General features: G+C 49.8%; 1 protein-coding gene across 1 annotated transcript in view; it reads right to left on the bottom strand.

The window, feature by feature from the left end:
• The window catches only part of PSMB8 (proteasome 20S subunit beta 8), a 70,348-nt gene extending 52,719 nt beyond the window's left edge, over positions 1 to 17,629 (bottom strand). Inside the window, exon 1 of the mRNA XM_069241927.1 lies at positions 17,405 to 17,629. Within this exon, the coding sequence (XP_069098028.1) occupies positions 17,405 to 17,536 (132 nt within the window). The 5' untranslated portion in view covers positions 17,537 to 17,629. The remainder of the gene's footprint in view (positions 1 to 17,404) is intronic.
• Between the last annotated feature and the right edge of the window lie 2,763 nt (positions 17,630 to 20,392).

The raw sequence follows: 20,392 nt of genomic DNA, 5'->3' as shown, positions 1-20,392 counted from the left end.
ATGGTCTGAAGACCACCTCAGGAGTATTGTGCACAGGTCTGGAGGACCCGCAGAAGTATTGTGCTCAGGTCTGAAGGCTACTTCAGGACTATTGTGACGAGGTCAGGAGGATACCTCCTGATTGAGGCCACACCAGGAATACTGTGCCCAGGACTAAAGGTCATTTCAGGATTATTGTGCCCAGATCTATAGACCAAGTCAGTTTCTCTTAAGGCCACGTATATAGCACAGTGTATCTGTCTGAAGTTGACATCTGGAGTCTTGTCCCAAGGTCTGAAAGACACCTCGGGAGTATTGCGACCAGATTTGAAGGCTGCCTTAGGAGTACTGTGCCAAGGTCTGGAGGACACCTTAGAAGTATTGTTCAGCTCTAGGAGCCACATCTAGACTAATTTTACCAGCTCATTTCAGTACTGGCCCAGATCTGGAAGTCATATTTAGAGCAGTTTCAGATTTTGAAGGCCACCTTCAGCTCATTATGTCTAAGTCTGAAGGGTACCTTAGGAGTATTGCACCCGGGTCCAAAAGCTACTTCAGATGTATTGGTTCCGATCTGGGGGCAACATCCAGAAGATTCTGCCCAGCTCTGAATGCCATCGCAGAAGTATTACTCTAGATCTGGAGCCAAATTGTGAATTTTCTGCCCTGCTAGGAGGGCCCTCTCAGCAGCAATGTGCTCAGGTCCAAAGGTACATTGGACTAAATGTACTAGTTTCATGTTTGGAGTTTAAACATTTTCGTGACTCCTAAAATGGGATTCCAAATGGGTACTTTTGGAAATTTGCCCTTCCTGCAGCAATTTATTTGCCTTTTTGCTGAACCCTATTTTTTCTAGTTATAGAACTCTGTGCACTTAACCCCTGTAAACCAGGGGTAAAATGCCTGTGCTCCTCCGTTCAACTTGGTAAAATGTATACATTCCTGATTGGAGTCTCCTGTATATGGGACTGCCTAAAGCTGGATTTTAGTGCTAGCCCTCAGAACGCAAGATTAGTGTGGCCAAAGACTTCCGGCATCTTGAACATGCCCAACGTGGGTGGGGTTACCCTGGGGAACCATTACCCCATTGGTCAGGGCATCCTCAGGGGTCAATACCACCCACTAGCTTGTGCCAGGCATAAATGGGGCATGTCCAGGCACCTATTTCCGATCAGAAGAGGACTAATCCTGCTTAACCAAGGGTCATAGGGCTGACATCAATTTCAAGCTATAAGGACACATTAAGCTACAAGAGGCCTTTCCTGCAACTGCTCGGCTGACTAGTGGCAGCTGGGCCTGGACCCTCTTCTTGGCCTCAGCCTGCCACCCTCTGAGCCTCTACGTGCCTCCCCTGAACTCATGGGGGGCTGGAGAATTGTACTCCTGTGGTGGATTGGAGCTTAAAGGACTACAGTCAGAAGGTAAAATCATTGATCAGGACAAACCTGATTCGGGTCTCCTACAAGCACTCCATCACAGTCAGCGTCAGATTGTGTCTACGTCCTGTTCTACTGCGATCACTGACCATCACCGGCACATTGTGCTTCATGGGGCTATTTATACTCAAAACTTTAAAAATTCATATCTTCAGTTCCCGTTATCATTTTTTTGTCATTTTGCTTATTTTATTAAATGTAAGTCTTTTTTTAATAATTCATTTTAGGATGTTTATTGTTTTGCATTTTGAATTTAGTACAGAATAAACTCTTTACACATTGCGTCTAAGTTAAGCCTGTCTGCCCTGTGCCAAAGGTACCAGGGGGTTGAGCCCAGAACTATTTAGTGCGTTTTGTGGTTCACCCCGACAAGGATTGTGGTTAACATTTGAGTTGGCTTCCCACACCTCTCAACTAATAACATCATTTCTGACAGATTCAGTATCTGGAAGGGTTGTGGTCAAATCGTCCCCTCCAATACCAAAGCAGTATATTATGTATCAAAGTTGTGCAACCGAAATCTAGTCTTGAAACTGAAATTGTACCTACACCTCAAATTAGGTGGCAATTCATTCTCAAAAGGGATCAACCTTATGGTGATTTACAATATTGTGTTTAATTATTGTGTTATTTAGTGTAAAACCTTTTACATTATTTCATTAAAATACTTTATGTTTTAGGATAAAAGATAACAAAAGAATCACATTATTGGTATCTGTGGTATACTGTTGTTAAAAACACATGAGGTTAGATTTAAACTTAAGTATTCTCTAGAATCTAGGCATGGCTGACTGAGTGATTAAACAAGGTGATGGTCTAAACTTGAGGAAATACAAATAGGACCTCCGTAGTGTGACGGTACTGACAACACCCTCTCTCTGTTCCATTAGGGGTATTAGAATGCTGGAATGTTGAGACCTCCATAGAAGACAGCAGTGTGATGGTACTGAAGACAGCCTCTCTCTGTTCCATTAGGGGTATTAGAATGCTGGAATGCTGAGAGCTTCATATAAGACAGCGGTGTGCCGGTACTGAAGACACCCTCTCTCTGTTCCATTATGGGGTATTAGAATGCTGGAATGTTGAGAAATCCATTGAAGACAGCGATGTGACGGTACTGAAGACACCCTCTCTCTGTTCCATTAGGGGGGATTAGAATGCTGGAATGTTGAGAGCTCAATTGAAGACAGCGGTGTGACGGTACTGAAGACCCCTCTTTCTGTTCCATTAGGGGTTTTAGAATGCTGGAATGTTGAGAGCCCCATTAAAGACAGCGGTGTGACGGTACTGAAGACAGCCTCTTTCTGTTCCATTAGGGGTATTAGAATGCTGGAATGTTGAGAGCTCCATTGAAGACAGCGGTGTGTCGGTACTGAAGACAGCCTCTCTCTGTTCCATTAGGGGTATTAAAATGCTGGAATGTTGAGAGCTCCATTGAAGACAGCGGTGTGACGGTACTGATGACACCCTCTCTCTGTTCCATTAGGGGTATTAGAATGCTGGAATGTTGAGAGCTCCATTGAAGACAGCGGTGTGACGGTACTGAAGACACCCTCTCTCTGTTCCATTAGGGGTATTAGAATGCTGGAATGTTGAGAGCCCCATTAAAGACAGCGGTGTGACGGTACTGAAGACCGCCTCTCTCTGTTCCATTAGGGGGGATTAGAATGCTGGAATGTTGAGAGCTTCATTGAAGACAGCGGTGTGACAGTACTGAAGACACCCTCTCTCTGTTCCATTAGGGGGGATTAGAAATCTGGAATGTTGAGTGCTCCATTGAAGACAGAGGTGTGACTGTACTGAAGACACCCTCTGTCTGTCTCATTAGGGGTATTAGAATGATGGAATGTTGAGAGCTCCATTGAAGACAGCGGTGTGACGGTACTGAAGACAGCCTCTCTCTGTTCCATTAGGGGTATTAGAATGCTGGAATGTTGAGAGCTCCATTGAAGACAGCGGTGTGACGGTACTGAAGACATCCTCTCTCTGTTCCATTAGAGGGTATTAGAATGGTGGAATGTTGAGAGCTCCATTGAAGACAGCGGTGTGACGGTATTGAAGACACCCTCTCTCTGTTCCACTAGAGTATTAGAATGCTGGAATGTTGAGAGCTCCATTGAAGACAGCGGTATGACGGTACTGAAGACACCCTATCGCTGTTCCATTAGGCAGGATTAAAAAACTGGAATGTTGAGAGCTCCATTGAAGACAGCGGTGTGACGGTACTGAAGACCGCCTCTCTTTAGTCCATTAGGGGGGATTAGAATGCCGGAATGCTGAGAGCTCCATTGAAGACAGCGGTGTGACTGTACTGAAAACACCCTTTCTCTGTTCCATTAGGTGGTATTAGAATGCTGGAATGTGGAGCGCTCCATTGAAGACAGCGGTGTGACGGTACTGAAGACACCCTCTCTCTGTTCCATTAGAGGGTATTAGAATGCAGGAATGTTGAGAGCTCCATTGAAGACAGCGGTGTGACAGTACTAAAGACACCCTCTCTCTGTTCCAGTAGGGGTATTAGAACGCTGGAATATTGAGAGCTCCATTGAAGACAGCGGTGTGACGGTACTGAGGACATCCTCTCTCTGTTGCATTAGGGGTATTAGAATGCTGGAATGTTGAGAGCTCCATCGAAGACAGCAGTGTGACGGTACTGAAGACACCCTCTCTCTGTTGCATTAGGGGTATTAGAATGCTGGAATGTTGAGAGCTCCACTGAAGACAGTGGTGTGACGGTACTGAAGAACGCCTCTCTCTGTTCCATTAGGGGTATTAGAATGCTGGAATGTTCAGAAGTCCATTGAAGACAGCGGTGTGACGGTACTGAATACACCCTCTCTCTGTTCCATTAGGGGTATTAGAATGCTGGAATGTTGAGAGCTCCATTGAAGACAGCGGTGTGACAGTACTGAAGACACCCTCTCTCTGTTCCATTAGGGGTACTAGAATGCTGGAATGTTGAGAGCTCCATTAAAGACAGCGGTGTGACGGTACTGAAGACCGCCTCTCTCTGTTCCATTAGAGGGGATTAGAATGCTGGAATGTTGAGAGCTCCATAGAAGACAGTGGTGTGACGGTACTGAAGAAATACTCTCTCTGTTCCACTAGGGGTATTAGAATGCTGGAATGTTGAGAGCTCCATTGAAGACAGCGATGTGACGGTACTGAAGACAGCCTCTCTCTGTTCCATTAGGGGGGATTAGAATGCTGGAATGTTGAGAGTTCCATTGAAGACAGCGGTGTGACGGTACTGAAGACGCCCTCTCTCCGTTCCATTAGGGGTATTAGAATGCTGGAACGTTGAGAGCTTCACTGAAGAGAGCGGTGTGACGGTACTGAAGACACCCTCTCTCTGTTCCATGAGGGGTATTAGAATGCTGGAATGTTGAGAGCTCCATTGAGGACAGCGATGTGACGGCACTGAAGACACCCTCTCTCTGTTCCATTAGGGGTATTAGAATGCTGGAATGTTGAGAGTTCCATTGAAGACAGCAATGTGACGGTACTGAAGACACCCTCTCTCCGTTCCATTAGGGGTATTAGAATGCTGGAATGTTGAGACCTCCATAGAAGACAGCAGTGTGATGGTACTGAAGACAGCCTCTCTCTGTTCCATTAGGGGTATTAGAATGCTGGAATGCTGAGAGCTTCATAGAAGACAGCGGTGTGACGGTACTGAAGACACCCTCTCTCTGTTCCATTAGGGGGTATTAGAATGCTGGAATGTTGAGAAATCCATTGAAGACAGCGATGTGACGGTACTGAAGACACCCTCTCTCTGTTCCATTAGGGGGGTTTAGAATGCTGGAATGTTGAGAGCTCAATTGAAGACAGCGGTGTGACGGTACTGAAGACCCCCTCTTTCTGTTCCATTAGGGGTTTTAGAATGCTGGAATGTTGAGAGCCCCATTAAAGACAGCGGTGTGACGGTACTGAAGACAGCCTCTTTCTGTTCCATTAGGGGTATTAGAATGCTGGAATGTTGAGAGCTCCATTGAAGACAGCGGTGTGTCGGTACTGAAGACAGCCTCTCTCTGTTCCATTAGGGGTATTAAAATGCTGGAATGTTGAGAGCTCCATTGAAGACAGCGGTGTGACGGTACTGAAGACCGCCTCTCTCTGTTCCATTAGGGTGGATTAGAATGCTGGAATGTTGAGAGCTTCATTGAAGACAGCGGTGTGACAGTACTGAAGACACCCTCTCTCTGTTCCATTAGGGGGGATTAGAAATCTGGAATGTTGAGTGCTCCATTGAAGACAGAGGTGTGACTGTACTGAAGACACCCTCTGTCTGTCTCATTAGGGGTATTAGAATGATGGAATGTTGAGAGCTCCATTGAAGACAGCGGTGTGACGGTACTGAAGACAGCCTCTCTCTGTTCCATTAGGGGTATTAGAATGCTGGAATGTTGAGAGCTCCATTGAAGACAGCGGTGTGACGGTACTGAAGACATCCTCTCTCTGTTCCATTAGAGGGTATTAGAATGGTGGAATGTTGAGAGCTCCATTGAAGACAGCGGTGTGACGGTATTGAAGACACCCTCTCTCTGTTCCACTAGGGGTATTAGAATGCTGGAATGTTGAGAGCTCCATTGAAGACAGCGGTGTGACGGTACTGAAGACACCCTATCGCTGTTCCATTAGGCAGGATTAGAATACTGGAATGTTGAGAGCTCCATCGAAGACAGCGGTGTGACGGCACTGAAGCCCGCCTCTCTTTAGTCCACTAGGGGGGATTAGAATGCCGGAATGCTGAGAGCTCCATTGAAGACAGCGGTGTGACTGTACTGAAAACACCCTTTCTCTGTTCCATTAGGTGGTATTAGAATGCTGGAATGTGGAGAGCTCCATTGAAGACAGCGGTGTGACGGTACTGAAGACACCCTCTCTCTGTTCCATTAGAGGGTATTAGAATGCAGGAATGTTGAGAGCTCCATTGAAGACAGCGGTGTGACGGTACTGAAGACACCCTCTCTCTGTTCCAGTAGGGGTATTAGAACGCTGGAATATTGAGAGCTCCATTGAAGACAGCGGTGTGACGGTACTGAGGACATCCTCTCTCTGTTGCATTAGGGGTATTAGAATGCTGGAATGTTGAGAGCTCCATCGAAGACAGCAGTGTGACGGTACTGAAGACACCCTCTCTCTGTTGCATTAGGGGTATTAGAATGCTGGAATGTTGAGAGCTCCATTGAAGACAGTGGTGTGACGGTACTGAAGAACGCTTCTCTCTGTTCCATTAGGGGTATTAGAATGCTGGAATGTTGAGAAGTCCATTGAAGACAGCGGTGTGACGGTACTGAATACACCCTCTCTCTGTTCCATTAGGGGTATTAGAATGCTGGAATGTTGAGAGCTCCATTGAAGACAGCGGTGTGACAGTACTGAAGACACCCTCTCTCTGTTCCATTAGGGGTACTAGAATGCTGGAATGTTGAGAGCTCCATTAAAGACAGCGGTGTGACGGTACTGAAGACCGCCTCTCTCTGTTCCATTAGAGGGGATTAGAATGCTGGAATGTTGAGAGCTCCATAGAAGACAGCGGTGTGACGGTACTGAAGAAATACTCTCTCTGTTCCACTAGGGGTATTAGAATGCTGGAATGTTGAGAGCTCCATTGAAGACAGCGATGTGAGGGTACTGAAGACAGCCTCTCTCTGTTCCATTAGGGGGGATTAGAATGCTGGAATGTTGAGAGTTCCATTGAAGACAGCGATGTGACGGTACTGAAGACGCCCTCTCTCCGTTCCATTAGGGGTATTAGAATGGTGGAATGTTGAGAGCTCCATTGAAGACAGCGGTGTGACGGTACTGAAGACAGCCTCTCTCTGTCCCATTAGGGGGGATTAGAACGCTGGAATGTTGAGAGCTCCATTTAAGACAGTGGTGTGACGGTACTGAAGACAGCCTCTGTCGGTTCTATTAGGGGGGATTAGAACGCTGGAATGTTGAGAGCTCCATTGAAGACAGCGGTGTGACGGTACTGAAGACACCCTCTCTCTGTTCCATTAGGGGGTATTAGAACTCTGGAATGTTGAGAAGTCCATTTAAGACAGCGGTGTGACGGTACTGAAGACAACCTCTCTCTGTTCCATTAGAGGGTATTAGAATGCTGGAATGTTGAGAGCTCCATTGAAGACGGGTTTGACGGTACTGAAGAAAGCCTCTCTCTCTTCCACTAGGGGTATTAGAATGCTGGAATGTTGAGAGCTCCATTTAAGACAGCGGTGTGACGGTACTGAAGACACCCTCTCTCTGTTCAATTAGGGGTATTAGAATGCTGGAATGTTGAGAGCACCATTGAAGACACCGCTGTTACGGTACTGAAGACACCCTCTCTCTGTTCCATTAGGGAGTATTAGAACGCTGGAATGTTGAGAAGTTCATTTAAGACAGCGGTGTGACGGTACTGAAGACAACCTCTCTCTGTTCCATTAGAGGGTATTAGAATGCTGGAATGTTGAGAGCTCCATTTAAGACAGCGGTGTGATGGTACTGAAGAAAGCCTCTCTCTCTGTTCCACTAGGGGTATTAGAATGCTGGAATGTAGAGAGCTCCATTTAAGACAGCGGTGTGACGGTACTGAAGACACCCTCTCTCCATTCCATTAGGGGTATTAGAATGCTGGAACGTTGAGAGCTTCACTGAAGAGAGCGGTGTGACGGTACTGAAGACACCCTCTCTCTGTTCCATGAGGGGTATTAGAATGCTGGAATGTTGAGAGCTCCATTGAGGACAGCGATGTGACGGCACTGAAGACACCCTCTCTCTGTTCCATTAGGGGTATTAGAATGCTGGAATGTTGAGAGTTCCATTGAAGACAGCAATGTGACGGTACTGAAGACACCCTCTCTCCGTTCCATTAGGGGTATTAGAATGCTGGAATGTTGAGAGCTCCATTGAAGACAGCGGTGTGACGGTACTGAAGACAGCCTCTCTCTAGTCCATTAGGGGGGATTAGAATGCTGGAATGTTGAAAGCTCCATTGAAGACAGCGGTGTGACGGTGCAGAAGATACCCTCTCTCTGTTCCATTAGGGGTATTAGAATGCTGGAATGTTGAGAGCTCCATTGAAGACAGCAGTGAGACAGTACTGAAGACACCCTCTCTCTGTTCCATTAGGAAGGATTAGAACGCTGGAATGTTGAGAGCTCCATTGAAGACAGTGGTGTGACGGTACTGAAGACAGCCTCTCTCTGTCCCATTAGGGGGGATTAGAACGCTGGAATGTTGAGAGCTTCATTGAAGACAGCGGTGTGACGGTACTGAAGACAGCCTCTCTCTGTCCCATTAGGGGTATTAGAATGCTGGAATGTTGAGAACTCCATTTAAAACAGCTGTGTGACGGTCCTGAACACAACCTCTCTCTGTTCCATTAGAGGGTATTAGAATGCTGAAATGTTGAGAGTTCCATTGAAGACAGCGGTGTGACGGTACTGAAGACATCCTCTCTCTGTTCCATTAGGGGTACTAGAATGCTGAAATGTTGAGAGTTCCATTGAAGACAGCGGTGTGACGGTACTGAAGACCGCCTCTCTCTGTTCCATTAGGGGGGATTAAAATGCTGGAATGTTGAGAGCTTCATTGAAGACAGCGGTGTGATGGTACTGAAGACCGCCTCTCTCTGTTCCATTAGGGAGTATTAGAACGCTGGAATGTTGAGAAGTTCATTTAAGACAGCGGTGTGACGGTACTGAAGACAACCTCTCTCTGTTCCATTAGAGGGTATTAGAATGCTGGAATGTTGAGAGCTCCATTTAAGACAGCGGTGTGATGGTACTGAAGAAAGCCTCTCTCTCTGTTCCACTAGGGGTATTAGAATGCTGGAATGTAGAGAGCTCCATTTAAGACAGCGGTGTGACGGTACTGAAGACACCCTCTCTCCATTCCATTAGGGGTATTAGAATGCTGGAACGTTGAGAGCTTCACTGAAGAGAGCGGTGTGACGGTACTGAAGACACCCTCTCTCTGTTCCATGAGGGGTATTAGAATGCTGGAATGTTGAGAGCTCCATTGAGGACAGCGATGTGACGGCACTGAAGACACCCTCTCTCTGTTCCATTAGGGGTATTAGAATGCTGGAATGTTGAGAGTTCCATTGAAGACAGCAATGTGACGGTACTGAAGACACCCTCTCTCCGTTCCATTAGGGGTATTAGAATGCTGGAATGTTGAGAGCTCCATTGAAGACAGCGGTGTGACGGTACTGAAGACAGCCTCTCTCTAGTCCATTAGGGGGGATTAGAATGCTGGAATGTTGAAAGCTCCATTGAAGACAGCGGTGTGACGGTGCAGAAGATACCCTCTCTCTGTTCCATTAGGGGTATTAGAATGCTGGAATGTTGAGAGCTCCATTGAAGACAGCAGTGAGACAGTACTGAAGACACCCTCTCTCTGTTCCATTAGGAAGGATTAGAACGCTGGAATGTTGAGAGCTCCATTGAAGACAGTGGTGTGACGGTACTGAAGACAGCCTCTCTCTGTCCCATTAGGGGGGATTAGAACGCTGGAATGTTGAGAGCTTCATTGAAGACAGCGGTGTGACGGTACTGAAGACAGCCTCTCTCTGTCCCATTAGGGGTATTAGAATGCTGGAATGTTGAGAACTCCATTTAAAACAGCTGTGTGACGGTACTGAAGACAACCTCTCTCTGTTCCATTAGAGGGTATTAGAATGCTGAAATGTTGAGAGTTCCATTGAAGACAGCGGTGTGACGGTACTGAAGACATCCTCTCTCTGTTCCATTAGGGGTACTAGAATGCTGAAATGTTGAGAGTTCCATTGAAGACAGCGGTGTGACGGTACTGAAGACCGCCTCTCTCTGTTCCATTAGGGGGGATTAAAATGCTGGAATGTTGAGAGCTTCATTGAAGACAGCGGTGTGATGGTACTGAAGACCGCCTCTCTCTGTTCCATTAGTGGGGATTAGAACACTGGAATGTTGAGAGCTCCACTGAAGACAGTGGAGTAGTTCCCAGCTTATAATGGCTGCTATAAACTCCAGCTGTTTCGACCCTGCCGTCACATCTCTAGGGGGTGCTGTAAACGGACTGTCTGTAGCATGGGAATCATCATTAACACTTACCCAGAGTCCCTTTTTAACTTCTGTTTGCTTCCCTTTTCGATATGGTATGCTATGGAAGAACTACATTTGCTCCCATGGACTTCAGGTCCCATAATGCACTGCCTGGTAGCCGGTAGACCTTTAATCTTCTGTCCATTGCTTCCTATGGGAAAAGTCCGGTTGTTCCCTTATACTGGATTCTCTCCTCCAGGACTTGTGAAAGACTAAAACTGCATACACCTGTGACCTCTCTTGTGCAGCACAGCCATGTGACTCTGCCCTGGGCTTGCTGCTGCCTGGAACGTCATATAAGCTGCCATTTCCTGAAGCTCCTCGTCATGCATTGGAGTTCGATTCCTTTGTGTTCCAGACCCCTTGCTGGATTGTGTTCCAGTTCTGCTTCAGCCTGAACCTGCTCTCTGTTTTCCCAGTTTTGTTCCTGCTTTTTCCAGCCAGAGTCTGCTCCCTGTTTCTTAGCCCTGTTTCTCATTGTTTCAGCCAGAGCCTGCTCTCTGTTTCCCAGTCCTGTTGCTGCTTGTTCCAGCTCCCTGTGTTCCTGTCCTGTTCTTGCTTGTTCCCGCCAGAGCCTGTTCTCTGTTTCCCAGTCCTGTTCCTGCTTGTTCCAGCCAGAGCCTGCTCTCTGTTTCCCAGTCCTGTTTGTTCCAGCCTGAACCTGCTCTCTGTTTCTCAGCCCTGTTCCTGCTTGTTTCAGCTCCTTGTATTCCAGACCTGTTCTTGCTTGTTCCAGCCAGAGCCTTCCCTCTGTTTGCCAGTCCTGTTCATGCTTGTTCCAGCCAGACCTTGCTCTATGTTTCCCAGTCCTGTTCCTGCTTGTTCCAGCCAGAGCCTTCCCTCTGTTTCCCAGTCTTGTTCCTGCTTGTTCCAGCCAGAGGCTGCTCTCTGTTTCCCAGCCCTGTTCCTGCTTGTTCCAGCTCCTTGTGTTCTAGTCCTATTCTTACTTGTTCCAGCCAGAGCCTGCTCTCTGTTTCCCAGTCCTGTTCCTGCTTGTTCCAGCCAGAGCTTGCTCTCTGTTTCCCAGTCTTATTCCTGCTTGTTCCAGCCTGAACCTGCTGTTTCTCAGCCCTGTTCCTGCTTGTTTCAGCTCCTTGTATTCCAGACCTGTTCCTGCTTGTTCCAGCCAGAGCCTGCTCTCTGTTTCCCAGTCTTGTTCCTGCTTGTTCCAGCCAGAGCTTGCTCTCTGTTTCCCAGTCCTGTTGCTGCCTTTGCTGCAGCCTGAGCCTGTTCTCTGTTCCTGCCTCTGCCTCCTAGTTTGTTCCTTCTGTTTCCATTTCCTCTTGGGTATTTGTTTCTGGTAAGTGTACTATCAGTCTTCCCCAGTGTATAAGTGTTCTCCTTTATACTGGGGTTGGCTCCTGGTTTCCAGGAGGCAATTCCAGCCCCCATCCTTTGTCTAGAGTTATACATTGTCTTTTGTGCCTAACAGTGACAGTGTGCTATTGCTGTTTTTCCAGGAATCGCCACTGTGTTTCCAGCTGGACCCACAAGAGCTTGTCTTGTGTATGTAAGTACTATCCTTGTTTGTGCTCTAGGATCCAGAGACAGAATCACTTCTGCTGCCTCCTTTCTATGGGGTTTGTGGGGTGACTATCTGTAAGTGCAAACTGCACAGAGGCATTGTGTAGGAGGCTGGACTGGCTTGTAGTGAGTACCAAGGGGTACTTACACCTTGCACCAGGCCCAGTTATCCCTTATTAGTGTATAGGGTGTCTAGCAGCATAGGCTGATAGATAATGGTAGCTTAGCAGAGCAGCTTAGGCTGAACTAGGAGACGTGTGAAGCTACTACAGTACCACAAGTGTCACTTGCACAATATCATAAGAAAACACAATACACAGTTATACTAAAAATAAAGGTACTTTATTTTTATGACAATATGCCAAAGTATCTCAGAGTGTACCCTCAGTGAGAGGATAGGAAATATACACAAGTTATATGTACACAATAGCAAAAATATGCAGTATAGTCTTAGAAAACAGTGCAAACAATGTATAGTTACAATAGGATGCAATGGGAACACATAGGGATAGGGGCAACACAAACCATATACTCCAAAAGTGGAATGCGAACCACGAATGGACCCCAAACCTATGTGACCTTGTAGAGGGTCGCTGGGACTATTAGAAAATAGTGAGGGTTAGAAAAATAGCCCACCCCAAGACCCTGAAAAGTGAGTGCAAAGTGCACTAAAGTTCCCCAAAGGACAAAGAAGTCGTGATAGGGGAATTCTGCAGGAAAGACACAAACCAGCAATGCAACAACGGTGGATTTCCAGTCGAGGGTACCTGTGGAACAAGGGGACCAAGTCCAAAAGTCACAAGCAAGTCGGAGATGGGCAGATGCCCAGGAAATGCCAGCTGTGGGTGCAAAGAAGCTTCTACTGGACTGAAGAAGCTTAGGTTTCTGCAGGAACGACAAGGGCTAGAGACTTCCCCTTTGGAGGACGGATCCCTCACGCGGTGGAGAGTCGTGCAGAAGTGTTTTCCTGCCGAAAGAACGCCAACAAGCCTTGCTAGCTGCAAATCGTGCGGTTAGCGTTTTTGGATGCTGCTGTGGCCCAGGAGGGACCAGGATGTCGCCAATTGCGCCAGGAGACAGAGGGGACGTCGAGCAAGACAAGGAGCCCTCTCAGCAGCAGGTAGCACCCGGAGAAGTGCCAGAAACAGGCACTACGAGGATGTGTGAAACGGTGCTCACCCGAAGTTACACAAAGGAGTCCCACGTCGCCAGAGACCAACTTAGAAAGTCGTGCAATGCAGGTTAGAGTGCCGTGGACCCAGGCTTGGCTGTGCAGAAAGGATTTCCACCGGAAGTGCACAGGGGCCGGAGTAGCTGCAAAAGTCGCGGTTACCAGCAATGCAGTCTGGCGTGGGGAGGCAAGGACTTACCTCCACCAAACTTGGACTGAAGAGTCACTGGACTGTGGGAGTCACTTGGACAGAGTTGCTGGATTCAAGGGACCTCGCTCGTCGTGCTGAGAGGAGACCCAAGGGACCGGTAATGCAGTTCTTTGGTGCCTGCGGTTGCAGGGGGAAGATTCCGTCGACCCACTGGAGATTTCTTCAGGGCTTCTAGTGCAGAGAGGAGGCAGACTACCCCCACAGCATGCACCACCAGGAAAACAGTCGAGAAGGCGGCAGGATCAGCGTTACAGAGTTGCAGTAGTCGTCTTTGGTACTATGTTGCAGTTTTGCAGGCTTCCAGCGCGGTCAGCAGTCAATTCCTTGGCAGAAGGTGAAGAGAGAGATGCAGAGGAACTCTGATGAGCTCTTGCATTCGTTATCTAAAGTTTCCCCAGAGACAGAGACCCTAAATAGCTAGAAAAGAGGGTTTGGCTACCTAGGAGAGAGGATAGGCTAGCGACACCTGAAGGAGCCTATCAGAAGGAGTCTCTGACGTCACCTGGTGGCACTGGCCACTCAGAGCAGTCCAGTGTGCCAGCAGCACCTCTGTTTCCAAGATGGCAGAGGTCTGGAGCACACTGGAGGAGCTCTGGACACCTCCCAGGGGAGGTGCAGGTCAGGGGAGTGGTCACTCCCCTTTCCTTTGTCCAGTTTCGCGCCAGAGCAGGGCTAAGGGGTCCTTGAACCGGTGTAGACTGGCTTATGCAGAAATGGGCACCAAATGTGCCCATGAAAGCATTTCCAGAGGCTGGGGGAGGCTACTCCTCCACTGCCTTCACACCATTTTCCAAAGGGAGGGGGTGTAACACCCTCTCTCAGAGGAAGTCCTTTGTTCTGCCATCCTGGGACAAGCCTGGCTTGACCCCAGGAGGGCAGAAACCTGTCTGAGGGGTTGGCAGCAGCTGCAGTGAAACCCCAGGAAAGGCAGTTTGGCAGTACCAGGGTCTGTGCTACAGACCACTGGGATAATGGGATTGTGCCAACTATGCCAGGATGACATAGAGGGGGCAATTCCATGATCATAGACATGTTACATGGCCATATTCGGAGTTACCACTGTGAAGCTACATATAGGTAGTTACCTATATGTAGTGCACGCGTGTAATGGTGTCCCCGCACTCACAAAGTCCGGGGAATTGGCCCTGAACAATGTAGGGGCACCTTGGCTAGTGCCAGGGTGCCCTCACACTAAGTAACTTTGCACCTAACCTTTACCAGGTAAAGGTTAGACATATAGGTGACTTATAAGTTACTTAAGTGCAGTGGTAAATGGCTGTGAAATAACGTGGACGTTATTTCACTCAGGCTGCAGTGGCAGGCCTGTGTAAGAATTGTCAGAGCTCCCTATGGGTGCCAAAAGAAATGCTGCAGCCCATAGGGATCTCCTGGAACCCCAATACCCTGGGTACCTCAGTACCATATACTAGGGAATTATAAGGGTGTTCCAGTAAGCCAATGTAAATTGGTAAAATTGGTCACTAGCCTGTTAGTGACAATTTGAAAGAAATGAGAGAGCATAACCACTGAGGTTCTGGTTAGCAGAGCCTCAGTGAGACAGTTAGGCACCACACAGGGAACACATACATATAGGCCACAAACTTATGAGCACTGGGGTCCTGACTAGCAGGGTCCCAGTGACACATAACAAACATACTGGAAACATAGGGTTTTTACTATGAGCACTGGGCTCTGGCTAGCAGGATCTCAGTGAGACAGTGAAAACACCCTGACATACACTCACAAACAGGCCAAAAGTGGGGGTAACAAGGCTAGAAAGAGGCTACTTTCTCACACATTGACATTCCCTGTTGCTGTGGGAGGTTCTGAGCCCAACCCTGTTTACAACCTTAGTGGTAACCCCAACGTGTTTGTCCATTACTGATCCTTTTCCTGTTCACACTAAGGTTGCTCTGCCTTCACTTTCCTGTTTCCTGTGCCTGTCCATAGCTGTCATTTCCGTGCATGCCTTTAGCTGCTCTTCTGCCCCAGTACACGACCTCTTTGGGAGATATTCTGTGACCTCAAGGGGTGCCCCTAACAGAGTCCTGACTAGACCCGGCCGAAACCGTGACACCAACATTCCAATGTTTATCTTTCTGTTTCTCTTTTATTAATCTAGAACATTCTACCCTTATTGGGTGGAATGTTCTAATAGCCTTATAACTGTACCAGATGTTAAAGGTCCTCTCTCTCGTCATAGGCCCTCGGCTACTGCTCGGGCCTATAACTCGGGGTAAGGGCCTTTAACAACCAGCATAGACCTCGGCAGCGGGCTGTACGGTTATATTATTTGTTAAGGAGAGACACCCAGGAGGGGGGTGGAGAGACATGTACACTTTGAGGGGTCTACAAACATTCCCATGCTTTAGGAGCACAGAGCCTTTTAAATACTGTGGGTAAGGAGACGCTTATTACCCCAGGGGTGAGTCTTTTAAACTCAGGAGGGAGGACTCCATCCTGGCCAATATTTTACCGGCCTGGCCTGTATTTTTATATCCATGGCAATAAAAAACACTGGGGGAAGAAGTGAATTCCATTTATAACCCCACAACAGCAAACACATTAAGAAATCATCTACAATTGTCGAGAGCTGTGCAAAGTATTTCTACACAAGTATTACGCAAAGGGGGGAAATACTGCATTGTTTCAAATGAATAATGAGGCCTGATAGTCCAGCAGGGGTTGGTGATACAAGCTAAGTTACTGGATTTAAACACGTCTCACTGACACGCCTGTGAGAGCAGAAACAAAGCTGGAGAGTAACAAGGGTTCCCGACGGTCAGCAGTCAGGGCCGGTGGTACATTGTGGTGGTACATTGTCCATCAAAAGGAGAGTAGACCATGCCTCGGGTGTCCATCCTCCATCTGTGAGGGCACAGACGTTACTTCTACACTGTACATACATTATCCTGCCCCAGAGGCACAGCCAGGCCTGTGAGAGCGGAGAGAAGACCGCCTGGAGAGTAACAAGGGTGCCTGAAGGACAGCAGTCAGGGCCGGTGGCAGGCGTTATTTCTACTATATACTATACATATATCACGCAGTTCCAGAGGCAGGGACACGCCTGTGAGAGCGGAGAGAAGACTGCCTGGGAGTAACAAGGGTCCCGGGGGACTGCAGTCAGGGCCGTTGATACATTGTCCATCCGAATGGGAGTGGACCATGCCTCAGGGGTCCGTCCTCCACCTGTGAGGGCACAGACGTTACTTCTACACTGTACACACACGATCCTGTCCCAGAGACACTGCCAGGCCTGTGAGAGCGGAGGGAAGACCGCCTGGAGAGTAACAAGGGTGCCTGAGGTACAGCAGACAGGGCCGGTAGCAGACGTTATTTCTACTATGTACAATACATATATGACGCAGTTCCAGAGGCAGGGACACGCCTGTGAGAGCGGAGAGAAGACTGCCTGAGAGTAACAAGGGTCCCGGGGGACTGCAGTCAGGGCCGGTGGTACACTGTCCATCAGAGGCGCAGACTTTACTTCTACATTGTACATACGTGATCCTGCCCCGGAGGCACGGCCAGGTCTGTGAGAGCGGAGAGGAGAGTGCCTGGAGAGTAACAAGGGTCCCCGACGGACAGCAGTCAGGGCCGGTGGGACATTGTCCATCAGAGGCGCAGACTTTACTTCTACATTGTACATACATGATCCTGCCCCAGAGGCACGGCCAGGCCTGTGAGAGCGGAGGGAAGACCGCCTGGAGAGTAACAAGGGTGCCTGAGGTACAGCAGACAGGGCCGGTAGCAGACGTTATTTCTACTATGTACAATACATATATGACGCAGTTCCAGAGGCACGGGCACGCCTGTGAGAGCGGAGAGTGTCTGGAGAGTAACAAGGGTCCCGGGGGACTGCAGTCAGGGCCGGTGGTACACTGTCCATCAGAGGCGCAGACTTTACTTCTACATTGTACATACGTGATCCTGCCCGAGAGGCACGGCCAGGCCTGCGGGCGGTGCCCTCGGTGCCCCCTGGCACTCCTGCCCCGCCCCTCCTTACCTCCAGCCCCCTGGGCAGCGCCATGTGGCCCCCGAGCAGCTCCCCGCGGGGCCCCTGGCCCCCGTCGCCCTCAGTGCTGTCCAGGGGCAGGGTCCAGTCCCGGGGCCCCTGGAGGACGTCTAGCAGCGCCATGGAGAGTCTGTGCAGCCGGCTGGGTGCTCTCTGTGCCCGGCCTCACCAGCCTCACCCTCCCGCAGAACCGAAAGCGAAAGTGAAGGCGCTGGAGCGCAACGTGGAAGGAGGAAACTGAAAACAGGGAGGGCGGGTGTGCGGGTGGGGGGAGTTTACATAGACAGAGCGAACTCAACCCGAAGGGAGGGCGCTTTACACGAGCACCAGCTACTTTATACAAAGACTTGCTCGTGTTTTGTCACCAGATTACCTGATTTGCCCAGGATCACAGGGTGCTGACCCGACGGCTCCCCAGTACCATAGCTGATCTATACTCGAAGAGCCATTCATGGCCAAATAACGCATGAAACGTGACATTAGTGGTGACATTAGATATATACTTCTTTAACAAGGGGGATAATACATACTTCATGGAGTATTATATCTCTGGTAACGCACACACAGAAATTTGCTGCTGGGTTAATGTTTACGTGATGCTGAATTTGGGTTGTAAGTCTGTTCTCTGACACCTCGAGTACTTCAAGCTGCTGAACAAGTTACATCAAGTATCGCCTGTCACCCGCCTCCCGTGAGGGACTCATCCTCTCCCTGTGAGGGCTGCGATGCACTCCCTTCCTGTGAGGGACTCACCCTCCACCTCTGAGGTCTGTGCTGCGTCCTCTCCCTGTGAGAGATTCATCTGCCTGTGAGGGCTGTGCTCCCTCTCTGCGAGGGACTCATCCTTCACCTGTGAGGGCTCCGCTGCGCCTTCTCCCTGTGAGGGAATCATCTTCTCCCTGTGAGGGCTGTGCTGCATCCTCTCCCTGTGAGGGACTCATCGTCCACCGCTGAGGTCTGTGCTGCGTCCTCTCCCTGTGAGAGATTCATCCGCCTGTGAGGGCTGTGCTCCCTCTCTGTGAGGGACTCATCTTCCACCTGTGAGGGCTCTGCTGCGGCCTCTCCCTGTGAGGGAATCATCTTCTCCCTGTGAGGGCTGTGCTGCATCCTCTCTCTGTGAGGGACTCATCCTTCACCTGTGAGGGCTCCGCTGCGCCTTATCCCTGTGAGGGAATCATCTTCTCCCTGTGAGGGCTCTGCTGCATCCTCTCCCTGTGAGGGACTCATCCTTCTCCTGTGAGGGCAGTGCTGCACCCCCTCCCTGTGAGGGATTCATCGTCCACCTCTGAGGTCTATGCTGCATCCTCTCCCTGTGAGAGATTCATCCGCCTGTGAGGGCTGTGCTCCCTCTCTGTGAGGGTCTCATCCTCCACCTGTGAGGGCTCCGATGCGCCCTCTTCCTGTGAGGGAATCATCTTCTCCCTGTGAGGGCTGTGCTGAATCCTCTCCCTGTGAGGGACTCATCCTTCACCTGTGAGGCTGTGCTGCACCCCCTCCCTGTGAGGGACTCATCGTCCACATCTGAGGTCTGTGCTGCGTCCTCTACCTGTGAGAGATTCATCCGCCTGTGAGGGCTGTGCTCCCTGTCTGTGAGGGACTCATCTTCCACCTGTGAGGGCTCTGCTGCGGCCTCTCCCTGTGAGGGAATCATCTTCTCCCTGTGAGGGTTGTGCTGCATCCTCTCCCTGTGAGGGACTCATCGTCCACCGCTGAGGTCTGTGCTGCGTCCTCTCCCTGTGAGAGATTCATCCGCCTGTGAGGGCTGTGCTCCCTCTCTGTGAGGGACTCATCTTCCACCTGTGAGGGCTCTGCTGCGGCCTCTCCCTGTGAGGGAATCATCTTCTCCCTGTGAGGGCTGTGCTGCATCCTCTCTCTGTGAGGGACTCATCCTTCACCTGTGAGGGCTCCGCTGCGCCTTATCCCTGTGAGGGAATCATCTTCTCCCTGTGAGGGCTGTGCTGCATCCTCTCCCTGTGAGGGACTCATCCTTCTCCTGTGAGGGCAGTGCTGCACCCCCTCCCCGTGAGGGATTCATCGTCCACCTCTGAGGTCTGTGCTGCATCCTCTCCCTGTGAGAGATTCATCCGCCTGTGAGGGCTGTGCTCCCTCTCTGTGAGGGTCTCATCCTCCACCTGTGAGGGCTCCGATGCGCCCTCTTCCTTTGAGGGAATCATCTTCTCCCTGTGAGGGCTGTGCTGAATCCTCTCCCTGTGAGGGACTCATCCTTCACCTGTGAGGCTGTGCTGCACCCCCTCCCTGTGAGGGACTCATCGTCCACATCTGAGGTCTGTGCTGCGTCCTCTACCTGTGAGAGATTCATCCGCCTGTGAGGGCTGTGCTCCCTGTCTGTGAGGGACTCATCTTCCACCTGTGAGGGCTCTGCTGCGGCCTCTCCCTGTGAGGGAATCATCTTCTCCCTGTGAGGGTTGTGCTGCATCCTCTCCCTGTGAGGGACTCATCGTCCACCGCTGAGGTCTGTGCTGCGTCCTCTCCCTGTGAGAGATTCATCCGCCTGTGAGGGCTGTGCTCCCTCTCTGTGAGGGACTCATCTTCCACCTGTGAGGGCTCTGCTGCGGCCTCTCCCTGTGAGGGAATCATCTTCTCCCTGTGAGGGCTGTGCTGCATCCTCTCTCTGTGAGGGACTCATCCTTCACCTGTGAGGGCTCCGCTGCGCCTTATCCCTGTGAGGGAATCATCTTCTCCCTGTGAGGGTTGTGCTGCATCCTCTCCCTGTGAGGGACTCATCGTCCACCGCTGAGGTCTGTGCTGCGTCCTCTCCCTGTGAGAGATTCATCCGCCTGTGAGGGCTGTGCTCCCTCTCTGTGAGGGACTCATCTTCCACCTGTGAGGGCTCTGCTGCGGCCTCTCCCTGTGAGGGAATCATCTTCTCCCTGTGAGGGCTGTGCTGCATCCTCTCCCTGTGAGGGACTCATCCTTCACCTGTGAGGGCTCCGCTGCGCCTTCTCCCTGTGAGGGAAT

Source organism: Pleurodeles waltl, chromosome 6 (genome assembly GCF_031143425.1).
Source record: "Pleurodeles waltl isolate 20211129_DDA chromosome 6, aPleWal1.hap1.20221129, whole genome shotgun sequence".
Taxonomy (NCBI): domain Eukaryota; kingdom Metazoa; phylum Chordata; class Amphibia; order Caudata; family Salamandridae; genus Pleurodeles; species Pleurodeles waltl.
This window is presented reverse-complemented; position numbering and strand designations above follow the sequence as displayed.